The 25629-nt window shown below is 41.5% G+C and overlaps 5 protein-coding genes across 6 annotated transcripts; 1 reads left to right on the plus strand and 4 right to left on the minus strand.

The window, feature by feature from the left end:
• Positions 1-1050: 1050 nt before the first annotated feature.
• Positions 1051-3157, minus strand: BCIN_15g05310 (hypothetical protein). The gene is made up of 2 exons (XM_001549715.2): positions 2760-3157; positions 1051-2679 (listed from the first exon to the last, which is right to left on the minus strand). Exons 1-2 carry the CDS (start codon positions 3004-3006, stop codon positions 1223-1225), a joined length of 1704 nt encoding a protein of 567 aa, XP_001549765.2. The 5' UTR covers positions 3007-3157; the 3' UTR covers positions 1051-1222.
• Positions 3158-7177: 4020 nt separating this feature from the next.
• Positions 7178-9231, minus strand: BCIN_15g05320 (hypothetical protein). Its single transcript, XM_024697722.1, has 8 exons — positions 9104-9231; positions 8935-9052; positions 8687-8864; positions 8474-8640; positions 8189-8417; positions 8050-8136; positions 7955-8000; positions 7178-7899 (listed from the first exon to the last, which is right to left on the minus strand). The coding sequence occupies exons 1-8, from the start codon at positions 9104-9106 to the stop codon at positions 7474-7476; spliced, it is 1254 nt and encodes a 417-aa protein (XP_024553538.1). The 5' UTR covers positions 9107-9231; the 3' UTR covers positions 7178-7473.
• Positions 9232-9430: 199 nt separating this feature from the next.
• On the minus strand, positions 9431-12251 carry Bctam41. 2 transcript variants are annotated; one of them, XM_024697724.1, is made up of 2 exons: positions 11692-12251; positions 9431-11429 (listed from the first exon to the last, which is right to left on the minus strand). In XM_024697724.1, exons 1-2 carry the CDS (start codon positions 11932-11934, stop codon positions 9894-9896), a joined length of 1779 nt encoding a protein of 592 aa, XP_024553540.1. In that variant the 5' UTR covers positions 11935-12251; the 3' UTR covers positions 9431-9893. The 2 variants fall into 2 exon arrangements, with proteins under 2 accessions (XP_024553540.1, XP_024553539.1); XM_024697723.1 differs by having other exon boundaries at positions 11489-12251.
• Positions 12252-12289: 38 nt separating this feature from the next.
• On the plus strand, positions 12290-15087 carry Bcmad1. The gene is made up of 2 exons (XM_024697725.1): positions 12290-12609; positions 12682-15087. The coding sequence occupies exons 1-2, from the start codon at positions 12499-12501 to the stop codon at positions 14872-14874; spliced, it is 2304 nt and encodes a 767-aa protein (XP_024553541.1). The 5' UTR covers positions 12290-12498; the 3' UTR covers positions 14875-15087.
• Positions 15088-16883: 1796 nt separating this feature from the next.
• BCIN_15g05350 (hypothetical protein) lies at positions 16884-24836 on the minus strand. The gene is made up of 18 exons (XM_024697726.1): positions 24215-24836; positions 24109-24163; positions 24005-24058; positions 23880-23948; positions 23797-23826; positions 23698-23739; positions 23606-23646; positions 23253-23304; positions 23150-23197; positions 21282-23099; positions 21181-21228; positions 20838-21129; positions 20751-20786; positions 20662-20697; positions 20586-20609; positions 20339-20539; positions 20164-20289; positions 16884-20115 (listed from the first exon to the last, which is right to left on the minus strand). The coding sequence occupies exons 1-18, from the start codon at positions 24472-24474 to the stop codon at positions 17792-17794; spliced, it is 5556 nt and encodes a 1851-aa protein (XP_024553542.1). The 5' UTR covers positions 24475-24836; the 3' UTR covers positions 16884-17791.
• Positions 24837-25629: the final 793 nt, after the last annotated feature.

Below are 25629 nucleotides of genomic sequence, written 5' to 3' on the forward strand. Positions count from 1 at the left end.
GGGAGAGAAAGATGTGGACTTTTCATGAGAACTATCTCCCCCATCCAAAGTAGTGATGGCCATGACCATGACCAAGCCCATGAGCACGAGTATCTCTCCCCGGCGTAAGAATCTACTATCTCCTGGTCTCAATGGAAACAGCCCTTCCAATTTCTACCCTTGAATCAATGCAGCATGTCTCAGCGACGCCTGCCCACCTCAGGGTGAATGACCGTTAGATATCCATCTACTACAATCTGACAATATTGGTCATTATGAATCCATGACCTTGCCACCCAGCGCCAATCTCTTCATTTCATCAATCTATTCCATTCAGTTTCATGTCATCTCATCTCATCTCATCCCATTCCATAGAACTCCATGATTCACAACTCCTCTTCCAAACTGGATACTTTTCATATTCAGAATCTCATGTGTGAGCAATGAGATTCTAGACAAGACAGAAAACAACACAAACAGTTATAGCTACCAGCACCCACGAGCAGAAAACCACACATCTGCACACACCAGAAACATCTCTGCCAAATCGACACTCTAGTACCTGTGAATACTCCCATTCCCTTCCCCTCCCTTTCTTCCTTCCCTCCTTTCCACCTCATCAAATCCCAGTATTCTCCTCTCAAAAGCTGAATCCCAACAACACCGCAAGAGAAATCTCCACACCCAAGATAACTAGTAATCAAGAATAATGAGTTGATATATCCCCGAAATTCCTAGACATCTTGAAGTACTGAGAATAGGACTCTAACTCTAGCTAGACGATTACAGGTCCCAAATGAAGCCAATGTACTACGAAGGTAGAAGATGTCGAACGATGACAAGGTGGAAGAAGGGTTATACCTGTTCAATATATGAATCCGGGGAAGAAATTGATTTTTTCTTATTCTTGGACTGCAATTTGAATCATTGCAATTTCTGTGTACATATGATACCACTAAATATCATCCTGTCGTCACTTCTTAACATCTCGAATGAATACACCCAGTAGAGTCAGGGAGGGTATGTTGATGTACTCGGCAGTGTTATCTGAAAGTTTTGGGCACGAAGAGATGTGTAATAAATAATATTCATTGGCTTGTATATATACTCGCCGTACTATAAATACATATGTATGTGTGTATAAAAATCTACCGTTATGAGTACCAGAGCCTACATGACCATGCATCCTGTCTATACAAGTGAAACGCCAATACTTTAGACGCCATCCGACCCCCAGTGTTTCCTAAGACTCCCAAGTACTGTTTGCAATAGCCATTGCCAATTCGGTATTCCAATTCCTACCACCGGCACCTCCAACGATCGTTTCAGAAGACTCCCTAGGAATCCGCATTTTCATGCCGTTAGGGTTCTGATCAACAATGACATCCATCCACGGTAGTCCTTTTCCTCTCCTCATTCCATATATGTGATCTTCCGTGTGCAGCCCCTCCAGTATCGCCTTTTCAAAAACACTTTTCTCATTTCCGGAAAACCGTTCAAAGTCTGCCATATCAGAGTCCGGATCATCTCCCATCATTCCGCTCTTCAAAATCAAAGTCTTCAGTCTTATCCACTGATGACCCCAATCTACACCATTTAAATCCTTTAACGCCAACGTCCAATCTATACATCCTTCCAGATCCAAGTATTCAAGACCATAGACACCACTCGCTAATTTCTTCAAAACCAACGGCGACTCTGAAAATTCTTGATCCATAGTCTGGCTGTCCAAATCACTAGCGACATATCGAGATTGGCTTCTTTGAAAGTTTGTTGTGAATGTGGGAGGGGGCCAGTAAGCCAGTGATAAATGCGTGACGGTCTTGAGATGAGGCGTGAGAGCTAGGAGACGAGACCAGGAGATCGAGGGTGGAGGATGAGAGAGCGATAGGTGGGTGAGATGTGGAAGGAATATGGGCAACGATCGAGGTATTTTTTCTTCCTTAATAATAGAAGTATTTGTAAGAAGGATTGAGAGCTGTTTCAAGCTAACCGATCTTCCTATTGAGCCACCAAGGTCTAGTCGAAAGAAATAATCATTGTATCCTCCGGGAGATCTTTCATCGGCTTCTTCCTCCCAATCCTCTGCCTCTTCTTTGATCAGTCCTTCTACTACACTGTTGTCCTGTATTGGCAAAGCAAGTATGTTCTTCAAGCCTTGAAACCCAATCCCTTCTTCCGGCCCAAATACCGCGATATAACTTAGAAGCCCCATCCTCAATCCCACCGGCAACAATGCCAGATTGTTCGACTCATAAACACTCATGTTCTGCCAATCACTCGCCAATCTCCTCAAACAGGATTCTAACAAACTCCTTCCCGCATTAGGCCCATTTCCATTTGTATCATTGCCTAGACCAGGAAAATAGCCCACTCCTCTTGGAAATAACCTTCCTTCCTCACCCAGACGGAATCGCCTTCGCACATCAGGAGGTGCGTGTATACTTCCTTCTAGCCAACTTCTGGGTGGCGCAGGACCAGCTGGTATGCGACGACCATTGGCATCAAAACGTCGGCTGTGGAGTGGTCTGCGAGGAGCGGGAGAGGGGGTTTCGGGCTGGGAGAGGAGATGACGAATTTGTGGAGGAAGGGTGTGAGGGGACGGACTGAGGGAAGAAGCGGCGCGGAGGTGTTCGGTGGGAGAGATATTTAGTCTCCGGGCGGAGTTTATTAAATCGTTTACGGACGAAACATTGTTGTCTGTTGCACAATGCGCACATTAGTTCAATAATCCATTGAAGGGTGGCGGGGTACAATAGGATTGTTTCTCAGGAACGTACTTTGCGATGCCGATGTCGACGCAGATGCATTCGAATTGAGCGATGGATGAACTGTACTCGCAGGTTTTGAATAGTGTGGTGTAAACCTCTTTTTAGGCATGAAGAATAGATTTCGTATAGATTTCGTCGTTTTATTTATTACTGTTTTGGATATGAAGTAGATTAATCGGGGATGAGAGAGCGATGATGTAGTTATGTTGATGATTGACGATTGATGATTGACAATTGTTCCAGCACGGTCCAGCATGAAGCCATGGAGCTACAGGGTTGAGGGTTGAGACTGCGGGCGGAAAACACCATCTAGACAGGCGCTCTGAGACCCCAGAACCCTGTATAGTGACATTTACAGCTTACAGCTAGCACAGTGATAAATAGGCGAGATTGGTGAAGGAGTCACCGAGAATGGATTTTATGTACGAAATAGCCAATAATGGAGTTTTTGTTGGAGTCTGTTTGTCTGTATTGGTGATGTGACTCGAAATCCGTATTATCAATCATGATCATTACTCCACATTATTAGTGCTGATATCTAGGTACTGGTGGTATCTTGGAGCTGTTGACTCATATTGACCTGAAAGTTAATACATGACAGTAAGATTGAAGGAGATAGGTTAGGGATGGTGTCATACAATACATTGCAATCGAACCAAAGGATTTCCACCTATGTGTAAAGGGGTTCTCAATAGTTAGATGATTGATTTATAAGAGACGTTACGAGAAGGGGTTCAAATCAACCATGGACTTGAGATCAGAAAAAGTGAAAACAATCAAATGGTCTAATTAGTCAATGTTTACTAGCTACTTGCTTCAACATGTCTGGCTGGGTGCCTGCAACTACAGTCGGTTTTTGATTTGAGAATCATGCACAAGATCACTTGATGGAATCGACGCAGAGAAGTAGTGGTTAAGTTACATTGACCACTTGCTGTGGTTTAAATCTTACTCCCTATGTGTAGAAAATGGAAATTATTTAATAGTGATTCCAAAAACGACAATAGCAGTATCAAAACACCTAGAGTCAAATTGATGGCGCCTCATCTCACTATAATGGTCTGAGAAAGACTGCTCACTTTTCTCTCCGCAATACCAAAAACATTCCTTCTTCCCGTGCATTTAGCCGAAGCACTAGGAACACATTGTCTCCCCCCAGAAACGTACACAGTGTAAAGCTGTTGAATAAAAGAAGGGTGACATAGCAGAATTTATATAGAGAAATGGTCTCTCCCTTGTTAGTCCGATTGACGCTCAAATCTGTCCAAATAAGACAAACTCGTCCGTACTGGGACTAGGTTTGAATTTTTGTTCTTTTGAGACTATGAGATATTGAGCTTGATTTGCCTTTTGTATAATCTCAGTAGAACTGGCCATGATATTTACTATAAAAATGCCTCAATATTTCCTCTAAAATTCTCCCACACGTACCTTAATAAATGGTAATAAAGCTTCCAGGATTGTGAAATTTTAAAGATACTCGAATAGGTATGGGCCAGGGACTGAACTGGGAACCGGCCTTTCCTTGGGGATTCTTTTGATCTTTCACAGTTTTCCAGTTTGGCTCTTCTCATCTATTTTTGTTGAAGATATGGAGATAAAAGCAATTAAGGGGTAAAGGTGATGGCGAGAGTGGTGATTGACAACGGAGAACAGGGCGAGGAAACAAACGATGACAACACAGACTGATCATACAATGATATTTACACCAATCTGTTTTTTGCATCTTTTTAGTAGATGCTATAACTTTTAATTTTTTTCAAACGCATCACCAGTAGCACCAATCATTGCTTTGCCGCAAAATCTACGTAAGATGAGTATAACGTGCGTGTGGACCGTAAGCCTGTAGACTGACAACATGGATCAGATGCGGGAGACAGCAACGCGGGTTTCTAGTAGAAGTAAAATGTTTGCTGTCATTAAGTTTCTGGCTCTTTTTGTCATTGATTCATTTATGTAAATATCGTTAAACAACGTTGTCACTGGTAAACCTAGACTGATCACTGTGGTTTATGCTACATCTTTCGTTTCGTAACGTAGCCTTACTTTCTTTCCCTGTTTCTAATCGAACCTAATCTCATTCTAAAACACCATGACGCCGCGCACTAAGCAGCTCCATACAAAAATTCTAAGCTTGCCAGCTTTCCACCACCCCCTGAAGGAGAAGACCTGAGGCTTTTGCCTGAAAGGATAGAGGAGAAAGATTTGGAGAAGGAGAAGGGGTTTAAATAGGAAAGGTAGCTAGTTTCTGCTATCCCAACATTTTTGAGCAAACCAAGAAGACTCGTCTTAATATGGTCTAGCGCAACTGTTTCCAGATTCAATATCAGGAACAGCATTTCAAGACTCCCATCCTATTTTATCTTGAACTAAGGATAGATAGGATAAGGATTTCATTGTTTCCTCTAGAACATAATAGGATTTTGAGAATTCAGGATAGAATGAAAAGAATGAGGATGACAAAAAATGATTGTGATATTCAATTACAATTATACTCCGGCTTTCTCTTACTGTTATGTCGTTGGGCCATGTGGCACATACTTGCATCTGAAGCAGGACCAGCACAGAGCTCGCCAATTATGCTTCCGATAGTGAGGAAGATACCTAAAGAGATACCAATAGGTCCTCTTTTGAAAGGGTGGAATTTGGTGTAAATGGTGGCTAGGGAAATGACAGGGAGAACATTGATGAATGTCCAGACTGATGTGTAGTACTAGAAGGTGAGCAAGACCGATGGGTAACTCAACATACAGAATTCATACAAAAAGTCCTGCATGTGTGATTCTCTCATCGTGCTTTGATTCCCCTTGAAGTGGAATAACATCTAGAAGTATGTCCGCTCGGGTCTTTTCGTATCAAGAGCCATGGTATTGCCATAGAAAAGAGTTTCTGGAAAGAGAAATATAGCAATGAAAAGAGCTGAACTGGTAACAATAGCACCGACTCAATAATACCATTGCCAAACACCTGTTTGGCTTATTTAGCCACCAATAAGTGCAGCGATGTGAGCACCATTGGTCCCAAATATGGAATAGATACCCGTTTTCCCTCCCAGCTCGTGGAGGAACAACATATCGTTGACGACGAATGCACCTACAGACATCATTCCACCCATTCCGACACCGCATATTGCACATGTTCCGACTATTGTAGCGAAGTTTGGCTAAGAGGCAGAGCCAATCCCACCGATAACAGTCGTTAACATTGAAAGTAGAGCAATTGGTTGATGGCCATAAACGTTAGTACAAGTATTCCATACGAATGGCTGGTGAATATTGGTCAGATAATTATTCATAAAGAAGATAATATGAGCTGTCTACAGAGAGGCCACCGATGATTACACATGTGGTTGTGCTGTGCGCGGTGGTCTTGGAGCTCATTCCCATAGCTTCACTCGAAAGAACCAAGTTAGGATTAACCGCTGCGGTGTTAATTGAACCTAAGAATGCCATGAAACCGACTTAAATCAACACTGTCCATTTCAGCCAGACAAGCCAGTTCTAGAAAGTATTAGCCCCGAAGATTCTTGACCAAAGTCTAATAGTCCGGACTGCAGCTTAATACTCCCAAGTTTTCAAGATCTAATTGGAATTATGAGCGCAGTATCTAAAGAATGAATGTATTTTGAACATGTAACCATTCTTAGACGTTGAAAGCTTTTGATGATCATACTGCATTGCATGCTATTAGAAATACTGTTTGTTAGTGACCGAAAGATTGTAAAAACTAACCAGAAGATCATCTTTGAAACAACTAGACTGAGGGACAACCGGTAGACCATGATGATCTAATGCAACAGCCGACGCTTGCGAAACTGTGCAACCAATCTCAAGATTCGCCGATGCTTTCTTTTCGCTACCCCCTTTAGGACTCATCATGTGATTTTTGCTATCATCATGAGATCCTCGATCGGCTGCCATCGTGATTAACGACGATTAAGGTTTCTGCTACTTGATTGATATTTAGGAAAGAAGTGATCATTTCTAGCACATAAATACTTCACGTCGACACGTAATGTCGGCTGCTTCTGGTGCTCGAATTACCGCATGGTACCGTCAGTGCGGTTCGCCCGCCCCAGCCCATATACCTATCGGATGTCTGGATTGTTTGCCAACCAACATTCGCAACATTTTGTAGTTCAATTAAGCAGAAATTAGATTCTGTGATTCACCCCGTTCACTACCATATCGATGAATAGTATCAAAGTCCATGAGCCACGAAAAGCATTGGAATCACTTGATACCATGCCTTTTTCCTCCAATTGCGCCATCCCCACAAGTACAGGGGCGTTTGAGTATTGCAAAGCTTCAGAAGTAGACGGTAGCCGGCACTCGGGTCTATTGAATTTTATAGTGCCAAGAGTTCATCAGCATCAATTTACCATATTTTTTTCAAAATCAGAAGCAACTCTGGTTACATTTTTATTTTGCCGTTTAAATTGAACTTGTACGATAATTTGGTAAGCGAGGCCCACTAACCTAAGCCGTCTATTGAAGAACTATCTCTGGGTGGAATATGCAATCACCCAGGACGTGCAGTTTGAGTTATTAAGCTTATATCTCTATTGGTATGATGTAACTATTTGTCATTGTGGGCTAGTAATTCGATGACGGAAACATCATTTGATTGGTATGAATTGTGATGAAGTGCTTTATGCAAGTAATTATCCGGCTAAACGAGGTCTAAGCTCTACCAATTATGTTAACTTCCAACCACAATACGATCAAAGTACTGCAGAAATATGGTCCAAAGCCTTGTACGCATCGTAACCAAATAGTTCATCCAAGAATTCCTGCCGGGACCGTATATTCATATGTCCTTGCCAAATACCAGGATGGGCCAATAGATATTCATCCCTGCGTTTCTGTGTCTCTCCATCAGGCATTTGTGTAAAGTATCTTGAGTCGATTGAGGCTTTAGCAACCTTCGCAGTTCGCTTCCGTCGAAGATTGCAGTACATCGATAATACTTCTGGAAGAGAATCCTTGGTAGGAAACCTCTCCAGAAGCGCGCCAAGTATTGCTGCATCCTCGATACCCATGGCTGCTCCTTGTGCGAGATACGGTGTCATGGCATGGGCTGCGTCTCCGATCAGACAAAGTTTTCCTGAGTTATGAACCCAGTTTTCTAATTCTTCGTGAGTATACAGCTGCCGGGAGCATGCGTTAGCAAGGTTATCATAAAAAAAAGGACAGTAATACTACCCTCCATTCTAAAGCGGTATCCACATGATTAAGAATCATTCCAATCCTTTTTATGCATCAGCCGTTGTCAAACCAACTTGTCACTTCGTAATCACCTTGCATCCCAATCTTTGAACCTGTCTCGAAGCTCTGTACTGCTTTGGACCCGCTGGTTTGTCCCATTCGGCATAGTTGCATCACACCTGGAAATGTCACCATTAATGTCAAGTTGAGTACCAGAAGAAACACACTAACGTGAAAACAAGATTCAATAATTTTTCCTCCTTTCCCTCCAGCAGATATGATAAAATGGTCGCATTGGGGCCAAGCCAGTGATTATTTCGAGGAACAGAGATGATCTCCTCCAACTCAGGAATTCCTTCAAGTTTTTTGGCTGGCAGTACTACACGATATGCCATTTGTCCAGTTGGAATGGGCGCTCCAGCTCTGCCTAGAATGACTTCGCGGGCCATTGAATGTAGACCTATATTTCTAGCGTCAGATTTGAAATTTGAAAGGCTCAGTAGCTAGAATAGTCACCATCAGATGCGACAATCAAGTCTGCGGAGTAAAGTTTGCCATCTTGTGTAGCAAGCGCGGGCAATGAAGGATCAATGTTCACTACACGACTGTTCAACCGAACTTTACAACCAAGATTCGTCGCCGCGTCAAGTAATCCACGATGGAGATCCGCACGATGAACATGCCTATTTACTATTAGTTTATTTATACAATTGAGAGAATTCAACTAACCAATATGGAGACATGTATACATTTTCCGCGGGCTCTTTCAACGGACATTCGACAAGAACCTGACCATCTTTCCAGCGCATCATCCTCAGATCCACTGGATTTGTACAATACTTTTCAATATATGAATCGATTCCTAACGTACGAAGAATCTTTGAAGAATTTGGAGTGACCTGAATACCTACAAATCGTGAACAAATGCACATCAAATTGGTGTGCTGGATTTCAATGGATGCATCTGCATCACTTACCAGCTCCAACGTATGAGATTCGCTCAGAACTTTCTAGTATTTCCACAGTATGACCTCCTTTTGCAAGTGCAATAGATATAGTGAGGCCCGCAAGCCCACAACCAATAATCAAAACGTGCTATCTCTATCAGATTCTAGTTCCCAAAATGATATGCGGGAGATCAAATACCATATTGAAGCCAAGTCAGTTGTTAGTTGATTGTCCAGTAACCATCAAACAGATGAAAATAATGTCGGGAGTTGAAAAGACAGTGATTATTTGAAATGAGAATGATGTCTCTACCTTTTTATTTCTTCATGAAAAACAAGTGGCGGACACGTAGATTGTAGGGTGGTCAAAACGGATGGATACTTCCGTTTTCCTTCCCGGCAGGTAAAGTTTTGTCATGATCGAAACTACCTAACGGCTTTGTGACTAGTCTTGATAACTACACACAATAGCATTGAATATAGATAATGTGTTGCTGCATGGTTAGAATATCGAGAAAATATCTACTGATCAGGCCTAGCCGGATGGGATGAAATTCGAGGCTGAGAGCGCCAAGCCAATTGTAATCGATTCAAACATAAAAGTGCAACGACGGCGAGTAGAGTATTATACAAAGAGGCTCGATATATTGAGAAAAATTGACACACTGAGGAGGCATAGGAGAACTTTTGCTAATATAGTAATGTCCATTTCTCAAAGCCTTGATTTCTCATGCAAAGCATACAAGTAACACCACAAACCTTTAACCATCCAATTCCCCTCTAGCAGCTCCAAAATGCTTGAAACGCATGTATACATGTATAGCCGCCCGCCAAAGTAAAAAGTGTTCAACAGCCCGGATTTCCAACAAATCCTTTACTAGGAGCCGTGTAATGAGTCTAAGAGACAGACTCGGTCTATTTACAGCGCACATCACAGCATACAGCTCACCGTTTAATCGTGTCATCATCAAAACGTCTTGGCATTATGCTCAATCTTGTTTCTTTTCCTTGGCTTCCTCCAATTTCTTTTTCCCTTCCGAGTGCTTCGCCATCTTTTCACTCAGATACCGCCAAGTTCGACCGAATCCAGCTGTGAAGGGTCCTTTTAAACTCTGGCTCGTGCTAGGCCACCCAATCGTGTTTTTGATTACACTTCGGACTTCGGATCTTAGGTCTTCTGGAGGTTCTCGGGCAATCCTCCTTTCAAAGCCACCTCCTTCTCTCCTATTGATTCTGGTCCCGTCTTCATCACGCGAAGCCTCAATCATTTGATCGAATTCTAGTCGAGGTATTTGGTATTTCTTCTGATATTGGAAGTAGAGCTTCGATCGGAATGCTTTTGGCAGGCGTCTCACCATGTTGCCCCGTCGAACTGGGTCCATATCTTGAGTTAAGCGTATGTTTGTTGATGGATCAGATGCCCATTCTGGATTTGAGCACTTAGAATCGTTAAAGCCGACATTGGGAAGGTTGTCAATGAGAGGCGCATAGAGACGACGGAAGTGGGGAAGGTTATTCCCAACAATATTGGCGACTTTTGAAGGATCCTCTGTCGGTAAAACCATTCTTGGATCGCCCAAGTAACTAATGTTTGCAATGGTGCCATACAATTCATGTTCGGTAAATTCAGGAGGCAAAAGCAACAATGCTGTTCGTAACGCAGAAATCAAATTGACCTGGTTTGCAAGACGGACTCTTGCATCGTCCCGGAGAATTTTGACAGGCTTCTGTAACCTCCCTGCAAGATATAGTGTTGACCACTCAGAAAGATCTGTGCACAATGTATCCAGATTAACGACACCATATTTAATAAGAGTGCCATTGACTGTCACGTATGGGTTGAAGTAGACACCAGCTCCCCATTTTTCTTGCACAGCAGTAACAGCCCCAGATCCAAGGGAGCCGAGCGCCGAGTAATGATCTCGATGTTGATTCAAGTTCAGGGAATGCCAATGCTGACTGTAGGATACACCAAATATAAAATCAATCATCTTAGGAGTGCCTCCTTGTTGTTCAACGATTGCTGGGGGCGGTTTCGAATGGATGGATGTAATGCTTGAAGGTTTCGCTTTCGTATGTTTCGATTGAGGGAAGACGCCGGATCCATACGCAAATGCGTACCTAATAGGGGCTCTGAATTGCCATAGAATTTGTCTCAAAGCTTCTTTGAACTCATCGTTGATTACCATGTGCTGATTGACCCCGAAATTAGAATGAGGTAGTTCTGAGAATTTTTCGATGTTGTAATTTGGATTTTCTTCCCAATCTGCCGGGGCTGGAATATCGCTGGCCAAACTCGCTGACGGCGAAGAAGAAGTAGACTGAGATGGGGTGGAAGAAGAAGTCGAGGAAGGGGAGTCTTCTTCATGTGCGGATTTTACTTGCGAGTCTGTAGTTTCTTTGGAAGCATTGGCAGGGCTATGCGTCGTAGAGAATGTATGATGAATCAATTGAGATGGACATCTTGCCTGAGCGAACGATACTGAGGAGCCTACTCTGGTTGATCTGAGAGCTGATCTCAGAGCCTGCCAAAGAGCTGTTAGTTGAAGAGCATAGAAGAATAGGAATGGATTTGTGCCAGTACAGGGAGCTTTCGGGTTGCCATGATATTAGGGTCTTAAGGAGATGCGATCCCATGTGAAGTACTTGTGTTTGTTGGTGAAGGGATTGTTATGAAGCAGCAAATCGCTGCGAAAGTGTCACCGGCTGTAACTCGCCATATGAATACGGTGTTGAATCTCCATCTCCATGGGAAAGTATGGAGCTATCAAGGGCAAGGAAACCCACCCTTTCTTTATCGAAGTCGATCTTAGTCAGCAAGCAGTTGTACCCACCACCCGTGTTGAGTTTTTTGTTGGCGTTGACGTTTCTTCTTAGCAACGGGAGGGGCCAGACCGAGCCAAGCCAGAGCCAGCGCCAGGCACGTATTAATTGGACAAGTCTTGGTCTAATAAAGTTCAAAGGGTAGACTTGCGTGGGTTTGGGGAATAGAACACGCTCGTACGGACCGTACCACCCTACAAAGTACATAAGCAGAGCTTCGGAGGCTCTTGTACCCAGGTAGGTGTATATCGAGATGACTTATCATCAGAAGTCGAGAGTCCCGTCGAGCATCTCATCTAGATACTGCATAGGAATAATTGTAAGGGAGGAGTTCGGTTAACTGGATTGATATGATAACCTGTGGTTGGGATAGATCGAAGTAGGTGCTAATCCGTGTCTGAAGTGAATGTTCATGTTCATGTTCATGTTTCTATTCCTATTCCTATTCCAGCCAATTGTGTTATTGAAAGAGCACCCTTTGAGACATCGTGTAATGAATTGTATAATATCGTCTAATACCTACCGATAGCTCGCACACCGCACATACCTGCCTGCCCGTGCTGGCTTATCTTCCAACCATCTCTCAAAATTCACTTGCAACACGCTTCACCCCGCCAACCACTTCCCCACATTTTCTGTTTTCTCCAGTGCTTTGATTATGTAATACACATTATCTCCTCCATTCTTAGCCTTGCACCACCAATTCATGTTTGCGACAACTATCGACGTAACGCCAAAACACAAATCCGCAGGTAGCGGTACGGACTAGAGATGAGGGCGCATACTCCTCAAGGTCTGGGAGATTCTCAAAGAAGAAGATCCTCGACAAGCGGCGGTAATAGAATGAGTATGGGCAGTGCTATTCCTCGTGCGCAATCTAGGGTATGGAATCAACTTTCTTGTCGTGCAATTTCACTTGTATACAATTGGCATTATCTTACAGTAATTTATTAGATGTCGATTGCACGACCATCAAACACCCAGCCCAGTTTCGACTTTTTGACAGGCGCAGAATCTACACATAGACCGCCATCGCGAACAGATCGATTCCGCCAATCAACCCGAACCGTTCTCGACGAATCTAGAAGAGAGCCAACTCATTCCGAGACTGATCAAGAGGCTGAGAAAAGAAGAAAAGAACTGGAGGAATTAAAAGCCGAGGTGAAGACACTGAAATACACAATTGATAATCACAAGCAAGAAGAAGAGCTTGCGAAATTGAGACATGAAAATGAACTCCGAGATGCAACACGCAAAGCCGAAGAGGATTTCAAGAATAAACAAATTGCAGAAGGGGAGAGGAATCAAGCTGTGAGACAATATGAAGCTATAGTCAAAGAGATGAATGAGATTCGTGACACTTCAAGTAATGAGAAAATAGCGCTGGAGAAAAGAGTCCGTGAGATGGAGGAAAGCAAGCGTCTCTTGGAAGAGGAAATCGAGGACATCAAGACTGAGAGTGAGGAGGGGAGCCGTATATTGGAAAGGAGAATATCGGAGCTTGAAACGAGGAATCAGACTTTACAACGCAGCGTCCAAGATTTACAAGAGGATTCCGATCGAAGAGAAGCCTTGTTACAGGATGTTCAGCAACAATTGGCTGATAAAGATACAGCATATGGAACACTTGAGGCCGAAGTCCTACGACTCAAGGCACAGACGGGGGATACCGATACACTGGAGGTAATAAAGAGAGAATTGAGCGAGCAAGTAACACACATTCGAAACCTGGAAGCAACGAATCGAGAGCAATCGGCCGAACTAAAACACTACAAGAGACTACATAAGAGTGTGGAGGTCGTTGAGGAAGAGAAACGAACTTTACAGAGAAAAGTTGAGGCAATGGATGATCTACAGAATGAGCTTGGAGAAGCAAGAATTCAAAGACAAAGACTTGAAGATGAGCGTTTAGCGTGGACCGCATACCTTCAGAATCAGAGCAATGTTGAAGGTCAAATCGAGTTCAATTCCCCGGAAGATCTGGCAAGAGCACTTGTTGAAGAAAGAATGCAAACTGCTACTTTAGTAGAGCGACTTGGTGCCATGGAGTCGGAGGTTCTTGACCGGGATAACATTATTGACGGGTTACAAAATGATAAGAGGTCTATGGGCGAAGAGATGGAGAAAATCAAGGCGGCAGCAGGAAGTAGTACCAGCGGTGGAGATGCTAAGGTCCGTTTACGACTGGAAAGACAACGCGCTTTGGCCATCAAGGAAGTTGAATACTTGCGAGCGCAGCTCAAGACTTTCGATGCTGAAGACGAAGCTTTCGGATCTGGTGATAACGTTGATGATGCGAAAATCAAACGTATTGAAGAGCTCGAGAACATTGTAGATGAATATCGCAAAGAGGTACAATCTCTTCAAAATGACCTCACGACCGCCGAATCAGGTCAACCTAACGCAGCAACCCTTGCGGGTACCAAACATCCACGAGAGGAAAATGACGAAAATGAACGCATTGGGGTTCTTACGAGGAAGAACCGTAAACTTCAGGACACTATTACAAACCTTCAAACGTCACAGAAGCTCCTCCAAAAGGAACTCTCAGTCACACAAGAACGTCTTACAGTTGCAACCACTCACTCACAAACTCGCATTCTGTCCCTTCGTTCCAATCCTACCTCTGACTTTGAGGCCATCAAACTTTCCACCATCACCGCCCTCCGTGCCGAAAATGCAGACCTCCTCGCTCAACTGACCACCAACCTCCCCCCGGATGCCTCAGTTCCTCTATCTACACTTCAAACTCAACAAGATTTAGTTGCCGAATCTCAAGCCGCACTCAAGGATGAAAAAACTCGGAATGATCGTCTCAAGAAAGTCTGGGGTCTTAAATCTCAAGAATTCCGCGATGGTGTATCTTCTCTCTTGGGCTGGGACGCTGTATTCATGCCCAATGGTAAAATGCGTGTAACATCGTTCTATTACCCTTCCGTTGGCGAAGAAGAAAACAGTATCGTGTTTGATGGCGAAAGAGGAACAATGAAGGTTAGCGGCGGGCCGGAGAGTAAATTTGCTGGAAGGATAATGGAAAACATCAAGTTCTGGGTCAACGAAAGAGGTAGCATTCCATGTTTCTTGGCGGCGTTAACATTGGAGTTTTATGAGGAGAAAAAGGGAGATGGGACTGTAATGGTTGGTTGAGGGCATCTGCTTTGATATGTGTGTAAAATATGGAATGTGCATGCATCTAAAGGAATTGGAGTTTATGGGATACATACGACATGTATGAGTTAGAGAGTATACCAAATGACATATTAATCTTTTTTAATCATTCAGTTCAAATCAACGGTGATGTTGGACGTTTTCAAACGACGTCTAAGATCCAGTGCCGAATGATGGCAAGGTAGCAATACAGTTGAGAAATTGTCTTTGATATGTTCGCTGTGACATTTCCAATTATTCAAAACTTGCTTGCACTTCCTCTTTGTCATCCTAATTACTCGCGCCACTTGCCCCATCCCCTTCACAAGTCCACTCTGGATTTCCGAAACTCAAATCAAAGATATCAAAATTCAAATATACGAGCTTTTTCTCGGCCCTTCGTGGTTAAAAATAACAACGGCCTCGCTAGCGCTCTCCGTAGTTATTTTTAACGCCACTCAGGACCTACGCCTACGCTCGTGCTGCGCAGCTTTTAGAATCCTAAAAATGAATAAGATTTATATTCTTATATTTTATCAAAATGTGAAGTTTGAAGCTATTCAGAGATTGTAAGCTTTTTGAGGTGGTGGTCTGTGCACAGGCTTAAGTGGGGTATATTCAACCCTTAACTTTTAATAATAATAATAATAATAATAATAGATTCGTAAAAGCAAACAGAATGGAAATATACTCATATATTATATAATTATATATCTATATAGTAGACCATTTTTATATTTATAGATTTATAAAACCTTTTTTAATTAATCATAAATAATATATCGATGCTAGGGCAAAATTGTTTCAACCGATGAGGAAGCTAAATTATTATAAAATTTCAATTCAATATATAACCTTTTGAAAAAATATAAACTAATTACCAAAAATATATTCTATTAGAATTTATTATACACTTTTCAAATATATTATTTTTATTATTTTCTAAACTCTAATTATAAAGTTATATAGCAATATAGATATCTCACTATAAATCTAAATCGAAATCTCAATATCGTTGATTAATAAGCTGTTAGGTTATATAAGCGAGAATTAGAAAGAGAATTAGAAAGAGAATTAGAAAGAGAATAAAAGAAAGAATAAAAGAGAAAATAAGAGAAGAGAATAAGAAAAGAGAATAAGAAAAGAGGATAAGAAAGAGATTTAGAAAAGAAAAGAGAATTGTAAGATTTTAAGATTTAAAATTTAAAATTTAATTATATTTCTAATATCTTTATATAAATTAGAAGTAAGAGATTAGTAAAGTTTATAAATTATTATTATTATTGTTATTATTATTATTATTATTATTATTATTATTATTATTATTATTATTATTATTATTATTATTATTATTATTATTATTATTATTATTATTATTATTATTATTATTATTATTATTATTATTATTATTATTATTATTATTATTATTATTATTATTATTATTATTATTATTATTATTATTATTATTATTATTATTATTATTATTATTATTATTATTATTATTATTATTATTATTATTATTATTATTATTATTATTATTATTATTATTATTATTATTATTATTATTATTATTATTATTATTATTATTATTATTATTATTATTATTATTATTATTATTATTTGTAATTAAATCTCGAGTATAGCGAGGATCGGAGGTTTGAGCGCTGGCTTTTATAAAGATTAAATAAAAACAATTTTTTTTATATATCTCAAAAATGAGAAAAAAATAAAAAAGGCTACTATGAATCCATGATCTGAAAAATTCTTTTTTCCCGATGACTAGTATATAACGTGGTCTATTAGTATATGAGTCATGTCACTATATAGGCCATCTGAAAACACATCAAAATTAAGTCTTTTTCAATATTCTTATTTTAATAACTAATTATTATTTTGAAAAAGAAGAAGAATATTAAATAATAATAAAAAAATCAGTTTTTAAGTAACTTAATTTTCAAATGAAAATTTCTATTATATTCTAAAAAGAGTGAAAATTGTTACGATTTTAATTACAAAAATATTATTTCTATAATAATTATTTTAATAATTATAATTTCTAATAAATGATTCAATTATTATAATTTTTTTAAAATCAAATTTTATAAAATTATATTGTTAAATAAAGAAAGTGCACGATTACATACAAACGAATTTTGTATATAAAAAGGAGTGGCCCATATGATGATATAGCTCGCATGCTAATAAACCACATTATACATGAGAATCAGAAAGTCGCCTCTTTCTCACCACGTTTCCTTCCGCCATTCTTTCCCCATTCCATCATCCTTTCTTTCTTTCTTTCTTTCTTCCTTCTTTTTTATATCATTCCTCCGTGTATTATCCCAACCTGAGAGTACGCACCCATAATCAAACATTATCCTTCCCTTGACAAGTAGACGGATAAGACAGTTAGTTATCCCATCCTACTACTCGCCACATTCTTCTTTTTTCCCTTCTCAGAAATCAAATGTAACGCCGTAAATGAGTGTGTTTTGGGTATCGTCCTCCGTCCATTTCCTCCCTTCCATGCATGCATTCATCATTCATACCGTATTAAAAGACTGTGATTTGGCATTTCCATTTCCATTTCCATACCATGTTTCTCGGAAAGATCGTAATGTATCATTCTCTCCCTCGTCAAGATCATGATTAAAAAATAAGGATCGTGTGCATCATGTCTTTTGGTCGACCATGTCCTATTGAGACATGAAGACAAGGAAAAAGTGCAAAAGAAGAAAAGAAAAGAAAAAAGCTTAAAAATAAGATGTAAAAGTGATCATGATACGTAAATATGACTGTTGCTCGTTATGTTTTTCATTTTTTCGGTGTCGGTGTCGTGCAGTCGTGAGAATATATATAAAATGCCGAAGCGGAAAATCGAATAATAGAAAGTAAAAGAGGAAGAATCATATTTCTGCTAGCCCATGAACCCCACAAGCAACATCGTCATCAATGTGAAGAATATTGAAGGTCTTAATTTCGCTCCGACGTTTTGAGAAGGTTCAGTTCCCGAAGGGCTTGCAGATCCAGAGATGGTGGATGAAGAACTAGTTTGTGATCCTGTTGTAGGAGTTGGAGTGGAGGTTTGGGATTGGATGGATGACTCAGAGCTAGATCGCGAGCTAGACCGCGAGCCGGATCCTGATGCTGATATTGTACTGGAGCCTGAGCCTGAGCTTGAGCCTGAGCCTGAGCTTGAGCTTGAGCCTGAGCCTGAGCCTGAGGTGCTTGTACTGTGGATAGTCGAGCCTGTTGAAGATGGTGATGCGCTTCCGGTTCCGGTTCCGGTTCCAGTCCCACTTCCGCTTGAGCTTGAGCTTCCGCTTCCACTTCCAGAAGCTGTCGGGACGCTAACGACCGCTGAAGAAGATCCAACGGAAGTGCCGCCACTGGAAATTGATGTCGAGGAAGTAGAAGATGTATCAACTGGTGCAATTTGGCTCGTAATACTAACACTCGGGGTAGCGCTTGCAGTCGGGCTCGCACTAGGGCTAGAGCTTGGGGCAGCACTCGAACCACTGGTCGTGGCAGCTGGTTTGACTGTGCTACTGCTCGCCTCAACCGGTAGGACGGTGGCAGTCTTCGTCACAACCTGGGTTTCCGTACTACCCGCAACCTCACTCTGTGGTGCCTGGGCACTGCAGAAATCCAAGAACTGTGCAAATTGTGGTTCTATGTATGTTTGCATTGTTTCTTTCACAGTGTCGCTATTCGCGTCGATACATGCTGTACAGGCGCCATAATCAGATTCGAATGCGGAGTCGGAATCGCAGAGAGCGGGAGATTTGCCCACTTTGAGCGCTTCAACGTAGCCATTGTTACACGTGGAGTAGCAAACTGCGGGAACAACAGTAGAGTCCCGTTTGGTGAGGAGGTGGAGATGTGCGGTATCTGATTTGCGCATTCCTGCAAAGAGTCGGGGAAGAAGTCCGCGACGGGCTGGAGCGGAAGGTGTAGCGAGTGCGGAGGTGGAGAGTCCGGTTTTGGTTCCGACTGGGTAGTGAGAAATATCTGTTTGGGATGTCCAGTCACCGGTAGTGTAGGTCTTGACAAGTTCAGTTCCTTCATTGCCAATGACGACCTCGGTAACGACTTTCTCAATGAAAATGCCAAAGCTAAGACCAAATGCATTGGGATTAAGATTGAAGTACCCGGCTGATGGCGGGTAATACCCAGTTTGGTTTTGTGCCCAGTATACTTCAGTTGTGTTGGGAGATGGAATACAGTATTTGGCTTCACAAAGATAGTCTGCAGTAGGTGGATCGGCCCACAAAGCACAATGATCTGGCTTGGGTGGGTTACAAACGTATCCTGGTGAGCATCCGAAAACCGCTGATGAGCTAGAGTCTTGAGGAATTACTGAACCGGAATTTGTAGGTGATGGACAGGTTATCAACTCAGTTACGGTTACGGTGGATCCGGGCTCAGTTATGTATGCTGTTGATCCTGTCAAGGTTGCGCCGAGACTTATGGTTGTTGGATAGATACTGACGGAACCTGGGAGAGTTGATATTATGGTCGATCCTGCCTGGGTGAGGGTAATTGTTGGACTTGCAATGGATTGAGTGACAGTTGAGATTGAGACTGAACCAGGAATGGTTGTCACCGATCCAGGGAGAGTGGTTACTGATCCAGGTAAGGTAATTGTTTGTCCTGGGGCCGTGAAAGTCGATCCTTGAATGGTAGTAATTTGCCCAGGAAGTGTGGTGACTGATCCTGGCAAGGTGATGGTCTCTCCAGGAATTGTTGATCCGGGCAAGATTATAGTTGAACCTGGAAGAGTTGTTACTGATCCTGGGAGAGTAGTTACTGATCCTGGGAGAGTAGTTACTGATCCAGGTAAAGTGATTGTTTGTCCTGGTGCTGTAAAAGTTGATCCTTGAATGGTAGTAGTTAGTCCCGGGAGTGTAGTAGTCGATCCTGGCAGAGTCACTGTTGAGGCTGGTAAAGTGATGGTTTGGCCTGGAATGGTTGATCCAGGCAAAGTTATGGTTGAGCCCGGAAGGGTTACAATTGATGTACTACCAGGCTGGGTTATAGTTGTCAGAGAACCAGATATTGATGTTGTAACTGTCGGGCCAGGGATTATCTGAATCGATGTTACTGCAGGGAGAGTAACAGTTGTCAACGATCCGGATAATGAGACTGTTGGGCCGGGAACTGTCAAAACTGTGGTGCTACCAGGTAATGTGATGGTAGTCAAAGATCCAGATAAAGAAGTCGTGATGGTTTGAGCAGGAACTTCACCAAGTCAGTATCAAATCCATCTAGCATTGTTCCTTGACTTACGCGAGGTGGTAACGTAAACGTTGGATGTTACCGTTGGGCCTGAAACTGTCAAAACGGAGGTGCTACCAGGCAAGGTGATAGTGGTCAGAGACCCTGATATTGAAGTCGTAATCGTTGGACCGGGAACTAGAAATTGTCAGAACATAATTTAGAATGCCAATGGTATGGGTTTTACCTGAAGTTGTAATATAAATATCCGATGTAACAGTACTGGCAGGAAGGGTAATCAACGATGTGATATATAGTTCAGAGGTAATTGTCTTGGTAACGGATATTGTTGATGCGGGCTCCGTGATCGTGATTGGAGTACCAGATATTGAGGTAGTAAGGGTAACGGGAGGAATGATAATGATATCGATCGAGGTGAGAGTTGTGGCTGCAAGATTAGTATAAATCAAAAGGCCTCATCGCTTTAAACTTACTAGATATTGCTGTTGTGGTAGTAGCTAAATTGGATTAGCATTGTATACATAGGAAGCATAAGATATGTCGACTTACTCTGGAAATCAGTGGTTGTGTAGCTAGCCGTTGTTGCTTTATTCCAATCAGTTCTTATTTCCAACTCTCAAACTTTGAAAGGCACTCACTCTCACTATCTGTTACAGTTGCTGTGGCCGTGGTTGCTATTTTTTGGTAAGTCAACAGTCTAGATAGTTTGATAATGTCCTACTCACTCTCAGATCTTGTAATCAATGACGTATAAGTTGTTGGGATATACTGTGTCGTGGATATAACCTGCGTATATGTTGTTGGGACATATTGAGTTGAGGTAGTCGTATAGTCGCTAACAACTGTGGTATATACAGTATATGGATATGAAGTGGAAACGGTTATCGTTGAAAGATAAATTTCTGTCAAAGTAGCGCTGATCGTGCTCAATTCTGTCAAGGTTGTACTATAGGTTGAGTAGATATCTGAGACTGAGATACTTGTAAATACACTAGTTTCAGTTGTCGTAGTAGGGACCTGAATCTTCATTAGCTAAAGCTGGAAAATTTGTGTGAAAGGGGCGCGCACCGAGGTTATACTAGTGACGACACTAGTCTCGGTTGTCGTCGTGGGCACCTAATGGAAAATCAGTACTTTGATCAAAAGTTTCTTTGAAAGGGAAGGCAGACTGAAGTAGTGAGTGTTGACATAGAAGTTAATTCTTGAGTGGTCGTATAAGTCGTGCTTATATAAGAGGTAGAATAGTAAGTCGTTGAACTAATGATCGTTTCAAAGACGGTATAAGGATAAGATGTCGAAACAGTCAAAACAGAGGTGGAGAAATATGAAGAGACGATTGTAGTTGGGACAAGGGAAGTCTTGGTCGTAGTAGTTGGTACCGAAATGATCTCCGTCGTGGTGTATGGAATCGAAGTAGTTTTTGTACTCGTCTTAGTATACGTTGAAACCGTTGTATACGTGCTATATCTGTATTCGGTCGTTGAGGATACCACAGTGAATGGATATGAAGTCGTCTTCGTGACTGTAGCCGTGGAAAAATATGAATCCGTGATGGTTGTTGGGACCAACGAGACTTGTGTAGTGGTGGTTGGCACGATTACACTCGTTGTGAGAGTAGAAAGACTGACGTAAGTCGACAAATCTATTATCGTCGTAGTGATATAATCCGTGAAGCTGTGAGTTATATCGCTTATAACTGTCTCACTTACAGTGTATGGATAAGATGTCGTTATGTAGGATGTGTCCGTTGTGCTGTAGGTCTCAATTACAGTTGTGTAGACGTATATATCCGAAATCGATACAGAAGTTGAGATGGAAGTCGAAATGTCTGTGACAGTGGTTGGTACGGAAGTCGTAAGAGTTATCAGAGACGTTTGAGTGCTGTTGATGTACAAGGTTGTCGAGGAAACGACAGCATAAGGTATGCTTGTGGTGATTAATGAAGTAGATATGGTTGTTTTAGGCACATATGAGGTCGTAGTCACATAATCTGTTGACACTAGGGTCGAAACATCTGTAATTGTAATAGGTACGGAAGTCGTGAGTGTTACCAGAGAGGTTTGAGTGCTGTAAATGTACAAAGTTGTTGAAGATATAACAGTATATGGTATACTGGTAGTTATAAACGATGTGGAGACAGTCGTAGTAGGTACATATGAGGTGGTAGTCACATAGTCTGTTTCAGTATCCGTTGTCGTCGTAGATAATGTGGTTGTTTCCCGACTAGTGTAGTACTCGGTAGTATATTGAGTGTAAGTAGTAGAGTGGTCGGAAATAACAGTTATCGGATAGCTTGTGTTCAAGGTATATGTGGAGACAGATGTGAAGAGATGATCCACGGTAGTGGTGATATAAACATCAATCGTTGTGGGTGAAGGTATTGAAGTCGTTGAAATCACCGTGCTGGTTGTTTCATATGTTGATACCTCGACCTTCGTAGTAGTTTCCCATAGTGTATAATTGTTAATAATAGTCACAGGATATGATGAGATGACAGTCACATCTTGGGTGGTAATATACGTCGAAGGCTGATATATTGTTGTTGGTACGTAATCAGTTGTTTCTGATGTGATTGTGGCTGTCTGATAATCCGTCGTGCCGGTAGTAATGAGTGAGGTGAAAGTCGTTGCGGAATACGATGTGATCGTCGTGAGAGAACCACTTATCGTTTTGGTTATGAAGATAGGAACAAACTCTGTGCAAGTTGTTGTCACTGTCTTTAGTTTTGTAGTCGTGTGATCCTTAGTCGTCGTGGTAGTAAACCTGGAAGTATATCGTTCAGTAGTGGTCAGGGTACTATACTTAGTCATCGTAATTGGATATCCATAGCTATTAATCAAAGTAGTCGTGTATGGGATTGACGTTGTGATCACATCTGTCAATATGGTAGTCTGCCAAACGAAACTTGTTGTTGTCTCCTCATCGGTGATGGTGTTAGTTTGAGTTGTGCGGTCCACCTGAGTAGCAGTGAAATTGTAATTTTTAGTCTAGCATGGGAATTAGCACTGGTAAATTAGGGAATCTCAGAGCAAATTACTGTCGTGACAAGATCAATCTCGGTAAAGCTAGCTGTAGATATGTTGGTCTGTTTGTTATCAATATTAGCTCCATAAACTTTGAATAAAGTCTTGAATACGCACCACTGTGATAACATCCGTCAGGGTCGTAATGGCTGAAATGATACTGGGAACACTGGGGTCAAATGTTAGCAAAGTCTCTGATACTGAAATTTTGTGCAACGGAGTATAGAAATCTCATAAGTATAATTCTTCAGCAGGGTACCCAATAGTCTGAGTTGTATTCAAGTTTCCAAAATATTCCAAACATTCAAACCCCTCCAAAATCTGGAATTATTCCGAATATTAAAATAGAATCCTCGATTGAACTACAATCCAATGCTCAAAGACTCCAGAAAATTCAACCTCTTCTGAACATTGAGATAGCTCCAGATAGTAAAACAAGCTTGATAGATAAACTGATTCGAAGTACTCACGTTGTTGTGAAAGATTCTGTCTCAGTAGTCTTCTCCGTAATCTATTGTATATCAGCCAGTATCCTCGTGGCTATGGTGATGGAAGATCCTACAGTTTGGTTTGCAGTTTGATAACCACCGACGGTTTTGGTTATCTAATTTGTGTAAGCTGCGGAACTATATTGTTTAATTGTATTGTATCCAAAACTTACAGTCTGGTTTTGAGTGATTGTCTCCGTGATCTAAAACTCATCAGTAAATCCCTTGCTTGATTTCTGGAATCAGATTCACTCACAGTACTTCCTCCATATGGATATCCACCACTTGGTATTGAGCTCGCGGTCAGAGTAACAGTTTCGGTAACCTTTTTCTAAGTCAATTGGATATCCTTTTATTTTCTCCACCATACGCCCAACTCACTGTAGTCCCAGGCCCATAACCACCTCCAACCTCTGAGGTAATTGTCTTTGTAGTCTGCCTCCCAGTTAATGCCTATTCCTATTTCCAAGCGGAATATCGCTCACGGTTTGGTTTTGATATGCTGTAGATGTAGATATCGAGACAATTGTGGTTGGTTTTCTAGACTGCGTTTAGCATATCTTTACTTTGCTTTTGCAGATCAGAACTCACTCAATTGTAGTAGTCTCCCAACATGTAGTTGTCGATACAGATACTTGAGTTGATGTAATAGTTTGTGTGGGACATGACCCATATCCATATCCACCCCCGGAAGATGTGATAGTCACAGTCTGTGGTTCGCACGTTGAAGAATGTCTTTGACCATCTGGTGTTATTGGAGTCACAATCGCCGCGGTTGTATTCAGATACTGTCCTTGTACAACCCCGATCAACCCCGCTATTAGTATTACGATCCGAGAATTGGAGACCATTTTGAAATGCCGTCCTGTCGATATAGACTAACGATAGTGTAGATAACAGCAATAATGCTGAGATCTTTTTCAACGAGCGAAGAAAAAGAGACGACGGTTACTTGGTTCAGGAACGATTGACTGCAGGTAAACCTATATTAGTTGATGTGCCTGACTATAATATACGACCCAGGTGCGTCAGCTCTAAGGCTGAAGGTTCGGAAAGTCCAATTGAGGCGATTTGCGACCAATCAAGAAGTCAATTAACAACTTTCACAGCCATCTAATTGCCAGGGTAACCTTTTAAGAATTCCGAAGAGGTGCAGGAAGCCCACGAGGACTAGTTGAACAACAAGAGAGACAAGTAAAACGAGCAAAAGTCCAGACGATATTGTTGTGAGAGAAAAATCTCAAAACGGAAAAGAGCTAGGGGACCCTAGACATTACGAACCTACGAATACACCACGTTACCTTGACAAACCCACTTTGAATATCAAATTCGTGATATGAAAAAGATGCAGGGTCAAGGGAGGAGATAATAAAATCGAAGGGTAGTACGTGGATTAGCACAGGGGCTATGTGGTGACTTGAGAAAGAAATGGAACATCTATCTTTCGTCTTACTGAGACTAGAGCAGGTCATTTTCTGGGAGAGCAACGCGGGAAAAGAAAAAGAAAACCCATGAGCCTCAATAGGACAACACATTTTACTGTACATGTTGTACCTACCCTTGACTAAACATCCTCGCATGCGATAGACGATCCTTGCATACTGTTGTTCAACAGAAAATGATATGCATCTTTGCAAGCGGATCTATAAACCTAATGCAATCCCTTGGATGGCAAGAATAACGGGGATTGATATCGGAGCAAGAAGACCATGCCGTTCATGCCCTTTTCCCTCGGGAAATTCTTCCGTACAACGGATTGCCACCTTCTTTGCAGAACCGAGCAATTTTTTCTAGAATGGCATGTTAATAAAATGTTTGTTTACTGTTGGAAAGTAAGATCCCGGAATTCTAACCTTGCCGCATTATTGCAGCCATGTCTATTTTGGGGGCTATTCCGTGTAGCTGGGTAGTTTGGCTGAATCAAATGAACCATGGAGATTTTTTGTGGCCTACCAACTGTTGTCAAAAGAATCTGCAAAGCGGTTGAATGAGAAATTGACAGGTGA

The sequence above is a fragment of the Botrytis cinerea genome, chromosome 15 (genome assembly GCF_000143535.2).
Source record: "Botrytis cinerea B05.10 chromosome 15, complete sequence".
Classification (NCBI taxonomy): Eukaryota; Fungi; Ascomycota; class Leotiomycetes; order Helotiales; family Sclerotiniaceae; genus Botrytis; species Botrytis cinerea.

What these genes read in the sequence shown, in the direction of transcription:
- BCIN_15g05350 (XM_024697726.1), bottom strand. Translation starts at nt 24,474, where the DNA reads ATGGTCTCCAATTCTCGGATCGTAATACTAATAGCGGGGTTGATCGGG. An exon ending in TGGGAGACTACTACAATTGA is followed by an intron (nt 24,164 to 24,214) that starts GTGAGTTCTGAT and finishes AACGCAGTCTAG; the next exon opens with AAAACCAACCACAATTGTCT. An exon ending in TACCACAACAGCAATATCTA is followed by an intron (nt 20,540 to 20,585) that starts GTAAGTTTAAAG and finishes CTAATCTTGCAG; the next exon opens with CCACAACTCTCACCTCGATC.
- BCIN_15g05310 (XM_001549715.2), bottom strand. Translation starts at nt 3,006, where the DNA reads ATGCTGGACCGTGCTGGAACAATTGTCAATCATCAATCGTCAATCATC. An exon ending in GTCGACATCGGCATCGCAAA is followed by an intron (nt 2,680 to 2,759) that starts GTACGTTCCTGA and finishes ATTGTGCAACAG; the next exon opens with ACAACAATGTTTCGTCCGTA.
- Bctam41 (XM_024697724.1), bottom strand. Translation starts at nt 11,934, where the DNA reads ATGTACTTTGTAGGGTGGTACGGTCCGTACGAGCGTGTTCTATTCCCC. An exon ending in TCGACTTCGATAAAGAAAGG is followed by an intron (nt 11,430 to 11,691) that starts GTGGGTTTCCTT and finishes GCTCTTTGGCAG; the next exon opens with GCTCTGAGATCAGCTCTCAG.
- Bcmad1 (XM_024697725.1), top strand. Translation starts at nt 12,499, where the DNA reads ATGAGGGCGCATACTCCTCAAGGTCTGGGAGATTCTCAAAGAAGAAGA. An exon ending in TTCCTCGTGCGCAATCTAGG is followed by an intron (nt 12,610 to 12,681) that starts GTATGGAATCAA and finishes GTAATTTATTAG; the next exon opens with ATGTCGATTGCACGACCATC.
- BCIN_15g05320 (XM_024697722.1), bottom strand. An exon ending in GTATACATGTCTCCATATTG is followed by an intron (nt 8,641 to 8,686) that starts GTTAGTTGAATT and finishes AATAGTAAATAG; the next exon opens with GCATGTTCATCGTGCGGATC. An exon ending in TTCAAAGATTGGGATGCAAG is followed by an intron (nt 8,001 to 8,049) that starts GTGATTACGAAG and finishes ATGCATAAAAAG; the next exon opens with GATTGGAATGATTCTTAATC.